Source organism: Ylistrum balloti, unplaced genomic scaffold (genome assembly GCF_031769215.1).
Source record: "Ylistrum balloti isolate Yb309-2 unplaced genomic scaffold, AGI_CSIRO_Ybal_v1 Utg371058, whole genome shotgun sequence".
Taxonomy (NCBI): domain Eukaryota; kingdom Metazoa; phylum Mollusca; class Bivalvia; order Pectinida; family Pectinidae; genus Ylistrum; species Ylistrum balloti.
Window position 1 is genome coordinate 47,210 of NW_026782585.1, and position 10,311 is coordinate 57,520.

The window sequence follows — 10,311 nt, forward strand, 5'->3', positions numbered from 1 at the left end:
AATGGGTGGGCTTATTAACACTGAATAACTAGATAATTACAGTGAAAAAAGTTTTTTTAAAAGTAAGTGAGTGGGGCTTATTTTCCATGGATAAGTAGGAGACACATAGTGTAAATACATGATATATGTACTTGTAGATTTGTACATAATTAATTTTCACATTATAACATTACAAATAATGTCTTGTTACATATAATCATCATGAAAATTAAAATTCTTGGTTCCACTTATATAAAAAAAAAACTAGTCATACCATGAACTACTAGCCCTTCCTTCAAATTCTCATAACAATACCTTGTTACAAATCCACCTTAAAAATCTTGTTCCAAAATCTTGTTACAAATCCTCTATATATAAAATTTCTTCTCTTCAAAACTTTACGAATCTACCTTCCTTATATAAATATCCTTTCAAATACAACATACTCATGTGAATCAATATTACTAATGGAAGACAACTTCAGATTGCAACAACAATAACTTTATGAAACATTTACATTTAAACTTTTTGGTTTCATTCAAATCATAACAACACATCTACCATTACAAAAGACCCCAATCATTATGGTATCAGTCCTTAAAATATTTTTCCATGTACCGCAAATTACATTACCAAGGATTTATAATGATTCAGTCCGACATTATGTATCAATTATTATAAGCACTTTTTATGTACTTATCTTTCAAAAAACAGCTAATAAAGGTAATATTGAAATAGTAACAGTTTTCAACTAGTACCACATACTGCCCAAGAAATATGTCCCAACAAGAAGAGATGTTTGAGTAAGGAAGGTATTTAATATAGAAATGGTGATGGCTCCACTGTTTTAAATCCACAACGCAAAGCATGTTAAATTAGGAGAAAGTACATTGTACATTTAACTTTAAAAGATGCTCAATGTTGGAATAATAATGATGAAAAGGAAAATGTATCATTGCATCATATCAAGGGAAGGTAATCCAGAAAATGAGCAGTAAGGAATCCAGGATACCATATCAATTCTGTGTATCACAGGTTCCTTGATACTGGAAAATATTTCTATCCTTTACAGTAAAATTTGTTTAATATAAGTTTTGTTTATATCATTAAGGTATATCAGACTTTTTTGTACATATCAATGGATATTTTTTTTCATTTTTTTTCTTTAACCAGCAAAAAGATTCCATCCTGATTTAGCTTTTTGATAATTGTCATAAGCATTATTATTTTCTCATATTTTGAGCAATTAAAAAATTTAAGAAATATATCGGCCAAACTGTTTCAATTTTTTTTCTTTTTTGTTTGCTTTAAATAAAATCATATCATAACTTAATTGACACAAATGTGTGCACAGTTACTTCATTGTAGTCTTTTCACACACGTTAAGTAACAACCTTCCATACTACAAACTTTCATACTTTCATAACAATGGAGCTCACAGTACCACAAGAGTGGTAACTTCAAACATTTTGGCAACTAGGTCATATTGCCGTGAAGCTAAATCAGAGCATTTTGGATAACTAGAAAAATTAAGTAGCTCAGACATTGAATATTGTACATATAAATATGGAATGTGAATGTAGAAGACTTCATACAGTCTGGATTAAAGTCTCAGAGTGAAAATTCACATGATACTTGACCGACTTCCCATTTCATTTCTACTTGACCCTCCGCAACATTTTCTTTTTTGATCAGAATTTTCATACAAATTAACAGTACTGTTATTCATCCTAGAATGCGTCATGTCTTCTGGGGGCAGCTGTCGTGCTAGAAAACAAAACCCAACAAACTGCAGTGTGATATTGAATAACGTATAGAATCTTTACTGAGATTCCATTTCACATGAGATTGGTGAATTAAGCCAACGAATTATAATTTTTTTGGCCTTCTTGCGGCCAAAAAATTTTTAATTTGTGAAAAGTTTCATACATCACACTTAAATTAAAACCAAAAATTTAAATAAATTTTACCTCTTGATTACATTTTTTTTTACAAATATTGGAGAAAATCTGTTTTTTTTCCATGTAAAGCTTTCTAAGTTTCCACTGTGAAGTCACAATGTTATTATATCCCTGATATTGCAGAAGTCTATACAACATAGTTCAAATGTAAAATTATTGCATGTGTACATTTGATGAATAACATGGCATCCATGATTTGATCAATTCCTCAATTAAATTTCCAGTTCTTTAAGAATTTCATTATAATAAAAAATGATAGTGATGAATCCAACAAATTTAGGACATTTAAGTGAACAGAATTTTCTCACCTATTTTGATAAAAAGTTCTGGGACATTCACAGCAGTCAAGGCACTCGTTTCTATAAATATTGCATTCCTCTGTCTCGCATATTCTTCAACATCTGAAAAAATTGTATCACATACCATAGTATTACATCAATTCAACTATTCCTTAGGAATGGTTCATTGAATATAACAAAGTGCTTAGACAAGCAATACAGCCTCCTCATGCAACCTTGCACATTCAAAGTAAATAAACTAGACTATGAAACAAATGAATAACTGACAGAATATTGGAGGCTTGTATCAATGCATAAGCAGAATCTGTCACATAGATTGAAACCTAGACATTCCGACAACAGAAATAAGGTGATAGAGAGAAAAACAGATAAGTAATAGACAGACAAATGGACAACAGAAACATGGTAGGTGGATAGAGAGACAAACCAATAAGTAACAGACAGAGTTGTTTGGACAACAGAGACAAGAAAGTAAGTGATATTTTGACAGCCAGATTAGTGGAGGCTGCTTATAATGACAGTAAGCATATATAATGATATTTTTTATTTAAAAAATGGGGGAAATAATCCTGTTTCAGTGGAAATAAAATCCATAGATCTTTGTGTGAAGTAAATGTTTACCTTTAAAGGACACTTCCCTGAGATCTTCCAGGTCACATTTATTACCAGCAATTGCTAGCACTATATCTGAAGAGGCATTCTTCCGCAGTTCACTAATCCACTCCTTCACAGCACGGAATGTTTGCTGTTTTAAAACAGTATAGAACATACATATACATAGATATATGATGAATGACATGATTATGTACCTTTACAGTTGTTTCTGTAGCTATCTAGAAATCAGTGATATAGGTCTACATATATATCTGTTGATAGGCCCACCAATGTCTTTCACAACATTGCAGAAATGTAAACAAATGCTGTTTCCTTGTCCTGTAATAAGTCTGCCCTTACTTCGAAGCAGAGATTGTTAATTGCTAGGCTTCAGTGTTCTTAAATCTTAAAAGTCTGTTTCTTGAACAAAGGAGGAGTGCCATGTTGGGCCTTCTGGTGGCCATGACGAATACTTTTTATTTTTGGTCTATTAAAACCTTGAGGTCAGGCGGTAATGACATGACATTAATCTAAGGTCAGCTCAAGGCTGTTCAGTTGTTATAGGGGGGACGAATGGGGGATCAAATTCATAATTATTGCAATGATTATCAAACTAAAATTTTTTTTTCTTTTTTTTTTTTCTCCTAAATGTCATTTGATGATATATTTCAAAACCTTCATTAGAAAAAATGACCAAAAAATATGCCATTGTTGAAAAGTAGGTCACGGTATTTAAGTGCCCTAATTACTAATTAAGTCACACTTGAACACCATGTTTTGTCTTAATACATCTATAAACAATACGTTTATCACGTGCAGTGTATTTATTTGAAATATTTTTGCATGAATTAGAGCAATGAAGAAGTTACAGTCAGGGTAAGAGAGGCATGCCATTTAAATAGACTAGTTACAACTTAAAGTGCAAGAGCACCTGTCACTATCTTATTCCGGTCAATGAAAATGAATATTGAATTATACTGTATGAAAAATAACATCAAATAAATTTCACAGTATAATAATTCTTCCGTGCATTAGTTGTATTCTTGAGCTTTAAAATAAGATGGTTTGACACTAGAGCTTTAACATGAAATAGTATGACATCATGACATCTCCCTGATGTATAAATGTTAATGGTCTTGTTTCAAACACTAGCAAACTTCAGTAATCTACAATGCAGTGTATGTAACACATGGTATATCCAGATATATAAGTATACTTTGTTCTGTGCAGTTCGTACATGCATTGACTTATGCACATATCTTGTGTATCACTAAAATGTTAAATACAATTTCATTCATACAAGTGTGACATATATATATAATAGTATTATAGTATTTTGTTTAGTTTTAATTAACTTTTTGTTATTTTTGTAAAATGCCAGTACACAAGCAGTGTGCTTGCTGCAAAGCAGATTATAATGTCAGAATATATTGTCTGAATCAGGCAGATGTTCTGTCTTTCATGAAAGATAACATCAATAAAGATTTATGTTTAGGTGACCCTGTATCTAAGAAATGCAGAGGGAGATTCAACAAATACCATGAACCATTAAAGGATTCTAACAGTGGTTTAGACCATCAGAATGAGACACCTGACTCCAAAAAAATCAAACTTGATATTCTACGAGCTACGCTTACTGAATCGCGATGTTTCGTTTGTGGAAAGTCCAGAGATGAAAAAAGGTGTACAATCTTTGGATTGAATATTCTAATGGACTGACCCCAATATCAGGCTGGTATTGTCAATGTAAGGTTGAGGCCAGAGTAGTAAACAACTGCCTCCTCAAGTTTCTTTAGTTGTGTTGATGACGCAATGACGGTGGTGAACTGGTCAGATTGTGACAGCGACAGTGACTCCTAAATGAATATCCCAACACCACCATTCCCCTTACTAAAGCAGTAAACAAAAATACAATCCCATAAGTAATAGACAAAGGTTATTTATAATTCTGTGAAACCCGGTGCTAAATTGATTTTTTCCATTTTAATATCATCCATTTTTGCAAAAATATTTCAAATAAATACACTGCACGTGATAAACATATTGTTTATAGATGCATTAAGACAAAACACGGTGCTCAAGTGTGACTTAATTAGTAATTAGGGCACTTAATTACCGTGACCTACTTTTCAACAATGGCATAATTTTTGGTCATTTTTTCTAATGAAGGTTTTGAAATATACCATCAAATGACATTTAAGAGAAAAAAACTAAAAAAAAATGTTTTAGTTTGATAATTATTGCAATAATTATGAATTTGATCCCCCACTCATCCCCCCTATAACAACTGAACAGCCTTGAGCTGACCTTAGATTAATGTCATGTCATTACCGTCTGACCTCAAGTTTTTAATAGACAAAAAATAAAAAGTATTCGTCATGGCCACCAGAAGGCCCAAAATGGCACTCCTCCTTTCCTTTTAAATTCATCTCTTAATTGGAAAACAAGTTTAGATTTGAAAAAAATGAATATCACTTGCAAGTAAGATAATGTTATATTTGTTATAATACTAGCAAAATACCAAATGACACATTTCTTCTTTTTTCTTTATCAGTTTCCTTTTCTTGTTTTTTTGGTTGGGGGTGGGAGTGGTGGATGGAAGGGGGTCAAGAGGTGAATATACAGATTGACCTTCAACAATCTTCATCTTCATTTTATAATAGTCATTGTTGAACAATTGATACAACAGACAAGACATTGAACACATCTATGAAGTGTCCTGTCTATTATGCATGTACTATAAATCAGAATATAACATTCAAAATTGAAGTGCTTACCTCCCTTGTTATATCGTAAACAACAATGGCTGCAGCTGACCCTCTATAATACATGGGTGCCAGAGCTCTGTACTGTAAACACATATAAAACAATGATTGATATATGCAAAGAATTGAAAGGCAAAATATGGAAAAAAAATCATTGGAACTGTTCATTAATTTTCATAATCTAATCTAACATTAATAACATCTCTGATTTATTACTTGTTAAATATTATTATTTTACAGGCGAACGTCAATAATCATCATTAATAATCAATTAATTAATTTTGATTCAAATTCTGATATTCATTGTCAACAAATATGTGTCACAGTCTTTATTAGGGTTACCTCCCTTCCTTCACTTTATCCGAAATATTCCCACCTTTTCCTGTCCTGCTGTATCCCAGATTTGAAAGGCATAGTGTTTACCATCCACTTCTACGCGTTTAGTCATAAATGATGCACTGTCAACATGAAGTAGGTTGAAAGCATTAATTGTAAATAGATATATGAGACATCCTGCAGTTTGTGTTATTGAGAATTATTGACATCTAGTTATGTTATGTAACATTGATTTTTTAATATCAATATGGTAATGTATGGTAATGTTTTATATACAAGTTTTTAAATGTAATTTTACAAATTTTGTTTTTCATAACTAAACTTTTTAAGTTCATATACTTGTAATGATCAGGGTATCCAGATCCCTGTTACAAGAAGAATAAGATCCTCTAGTACTCATAGTTACTGTTCGAGCACAGTGAAACCCACCTAACGACAATATTAAAACTAGGACCACCTAACAATTATCAGCACTTTTTTTCACTCCTGTTTTTTTTCACTATATATCTTTGTATTGGTCGCTTCAGTATTATGTCCACCCTGCTATTCGATATTAGGATCACTTTTTGCAGTCCCAACAACCACTAATTAACGGTAATTGACCTCACAATTATAACCACGCTCTGACCAGTGATAAAATTTTACCTACTGGGCAGTGAACTGCGAGCATGTGTGTCAATCTTAACCCTTGTTTTTGTCACGGTTTACCAACCCTGCCACCAGGTGGCATTACATGAAGTAAACATCATTATCAGATTAACTTGGCCTACCGTGTGAAACTGTATGTCAGACACGTTTGAATACTTAAATAATAGTGAAGTATCAAGTTTGGGAACATGACATCTAGGTGTCCAACTGTGAAATCATAACCTTATAATCAAGTTTAAGTTTATTTCGCTATTAAAACTCTACTTTCTCATTTTTCTTTTAAGTTGTTTTCTTTCATATCAATATAACTATATCAACAGCAAAAATTTGTGTCAGTTAAAAAATGATCCTGATACAATCCTTAAGTCACTGTTGCCAATAATACATATCTCTGAATTGGTTTACAAGTATGTGATATCATCAGGGCAAATAACATTATATTTGATATTAAATTCTGCACCCATTTGAAGTCTTTTGATTACTGTTAATATACTGCTTTTGTTTCAGAGATGAAATTCAATGCTCTAATTCAAAAACCTTTTATATAAGAACTTACCCTATGGTACTTTCCAGGGCTGATCGGAATTGATCTTTGACAAACCGCATCACAATACTGGATTTCCCCACTGCAGTTTCCTTTCAATTAAAAATAAATTTAAAAAAAGAGTCAAATTTTGCACCAAGTTAAAAAAAAAATATATATATATATATTGTATTTCTTGGAATAGATCCCCTGTACCAGTTTCACATCAAGAATGGTATCACAATGTATGCATCATTTACTATTTTGATGTTTGCACTAATGTTATATTGGAAGATTTCTAAATTGTCCAGTTTATGTACACAATCGATACATAATTACATATACATGTATAGCCCTAGTTTCGGTAATAATTTTCTTCTCATAAAAGATGAAGATAACTTCTAATTTTTAAATTTCATTACCAATCGAATGTGTAACAATTTATGACGTCATTGTAATATTACATAAATCTAAAAAAAAAAATATGCCATCACATGACCACTTTGCATCACATGTCTACTTTTCTTTCATTTCTTCCAATGGAAAATTATCGACTAGACAGTCAATAACTTACTACGATGATTGATTACCCCGTAATGAGTTTTTCTTACAGGTTTACTAAGAATTACAAACACTGTCGATTAAAAACGAAGACGATAAAGTGCAGACATAAACACATTTTTTTCAAAACAGGAAATCAATTCCGACGTTCAATCGTTTGACTTGGTCTAAAAGATAACATTGAATCACTTACGCCCAGAAGACACAGTTTCACTTCCCTCACCGCCATGGCTCATATCACCGGGGAGAGAAGACAATATATAATAACATGGAGATTTAACAAAGCATATTTCAAGTCAACGATTCCACAGATTCTTAATCATAACACGCGTCTTATTTTGAGGGCAACCATACAAAGTCCGCCATATTGATTCGAGTAATTTTTATACTGCAGGCAAGTCACATGATCATCACGTGATTTCTACAACAGTTAACTAAAAGCGAATGGGCTGAAGGGATTCGAACTTTTTAGTGTCCTAGGTTCGGTTATAACCGGAACAAGGACGTTAAGCTCAAAAAAAAAAAAAAAAAGGATTCGAACTTCATACGTCGCCAGAACACTTACGTTCGTCGGTGAGACGATACTGAGCTGCTGGAGGTGTCGCGGAAACGATAAACCTGTCAATCAACCAAATTCGAACCTCAGCAATGACACAGAGACGTATATAACATATGTGTCATATATGTCTTTGAATGACACAACTTAGATATAGATAAAAAAATAAATACCAAATACTAACCAAAAAACAATGTCTAACACACATCATATATTCATTCAAAAATAAATGAATTAAATAAAAAATCAAAAGATATTTGACATCTTGGATCCACATCAAAGATTTGTTCCTACATGTATATTTTCAACATTTTTTCCTGTCGTAGTGTTTAAATACTTAAATATATATACCAAAAATCACGGGGTTTTTGTTTGTTTGTTCTTTGTTTGTGTGTTTATTTTTTTTCTCATTTATTGCTCTAAAATTACTTCCCACCAGCCATACTTGATAAACAGCTATCTATTGATTCAGGTACGCCCCCATCCCTTCACCCGCCTCGTTTTACTGACATACATTATTTTGGGACTTCTTGATCCTTTTATTTCAATCATATAAAAGACCATCCATCAAACTTAAATTCCATTTTATGTGCTACGGCTAGACTCTGTGTGTCTAACTAATTGCACCAGTTGATTTAAGTTATTCACTGCAGATCCCTAAGGTTTAAAAAAAAATGTGTGTATGTTCATGTTCTAGGTGGGTTGGTTTGTTTCCATCAGGAATCTGTCCTAGTTGGGCAAGACGCTTTATCTCATTTGCTCTGGATGAGACGGGCCTTCTGTATGTTGTTCAATTATGTACTCACCAGCTACTACAAGGAATCCCCACCTCCTGATGATTGAATGATAACCCTGTCAATAAAGAAATGAAATATGAGATATATTGAACAGGTGTATGTCAAGTACAAGTGTACGTGCACTTGTATATATTTCATTGAATGAATCATAAGTCACTTTTCAAAAAAAAAATTGTGATTTGATTAAATCCATCGACATGACAGACAATTATCAATATCACAAAAATATTAAATTTAAGTCAAATGGAATAAAAACAAAAACAAAACAAAAACAAGAAAAAAACGAAAGTTATAACATAGAGTGTCGTTAGGAAGACGAGACAAAAACGACCTGTCAGTTTTATATTGAATTTCTCACTGACAGCTGAAATAACGATTCTCCGTTTTCAATTATATAACTGTTCATAGCTGAATTACTTTCACCTTTATTGTCCATAGTTATTATACCAAGCCGCATCAAATAATTGTAAGAAACATGGAATTAACAATCAAGTCGATAATTGGTTGCATGGGGTTTGCTTGGGTTTGCTTGGGTTGGATAGATTGGTTTATTGTTTGGTTGTTTTTTGAGGATGGGTGAAGCGATAATGATTTTTCATGCATATTACTTACATACTCTTAATTTTGTGCGTTATAAATCATCCAATAAGTTGTAAAACTTACGGAATGAATAAAGAAATAGAAATACAAATAGTGTTAAACATTATGTCATCAGATAAATACATTCTGCAAAATATATTTACCTACTTCTCGGGTACGAACCGCGTCCTAGATCTTGTAAAGATCGTTAATATTCTAACATTTTTAAAGTATATTATGATTAGTGGGGGGTGGGGGGGGGGGGGTGACGAGTTGGATGTATGGAGAATGACTTATCTACATATAATACCAACAGCAGCAGAAACGACCTCTTCCAATTCATTAGCATGCCAAACGTTTGGAGATTTCAATCGTTTTTGGGGTTGGAAAGTTGAAAAAAATTATCTGACAAAGTTGTGTTTACGCCAAGAAAAATATAGAAATTAACAAACGTGAGCCATTCAGATGTTTTTTGTCCACTGGGGCGTTACGAGATTTTTCTTATAACACCAAACGGAGTTAGCTTTAGAATCGGTATCCCAGTGGGACTAGCCGAACAGAAACAAATGATATCTGTCCAAATATTTGTTACATTATAAACGACGTTTTACACTGCGAGTCTTTATATACAGCCGACAATATTTTACAAACCGATTACCCCCCAGAAAATAATAACCTGACTCAATTAAATCTGTCTGGTAATTTGGACAGTG

General features: G+C 32.5%; 1 protein-coding gene across 1 annotated transcript; it reads right to left on the reverse strand.

The window, feature by feature from the left end:
• Positions 1–473: 473 nt before the first annotated feature.
• On the reverse strand, positions 474–7,989 carry LOC132560409 (ras-related protein Rab-22A-like). Its single transcript, XM_060225076.1, has 7 exons — positions 7,860–7,989; positions 7,139–7,218; positions 5,975–6,056; positions 5,611–5,682; positions 2,861–2,984; positions 2,249–2,341; positions 474–1,746 (listed from the first exon to the last, which is right to left on the reverse strand). Exons 1-7 carry the CDS (start codon positions 7,893–7,895, stop codon positions 1,604–1,606), a joined length of 630 nt encoding a protein of 209 aa, XP_060081059.1. The 5' UTR covers positions 7,896–7,989; the 3' UTR covers positions 474–1,603.
• Between the last annotated feature and the right edge of the window lie 2,322 nt (positions 7,990–10,311).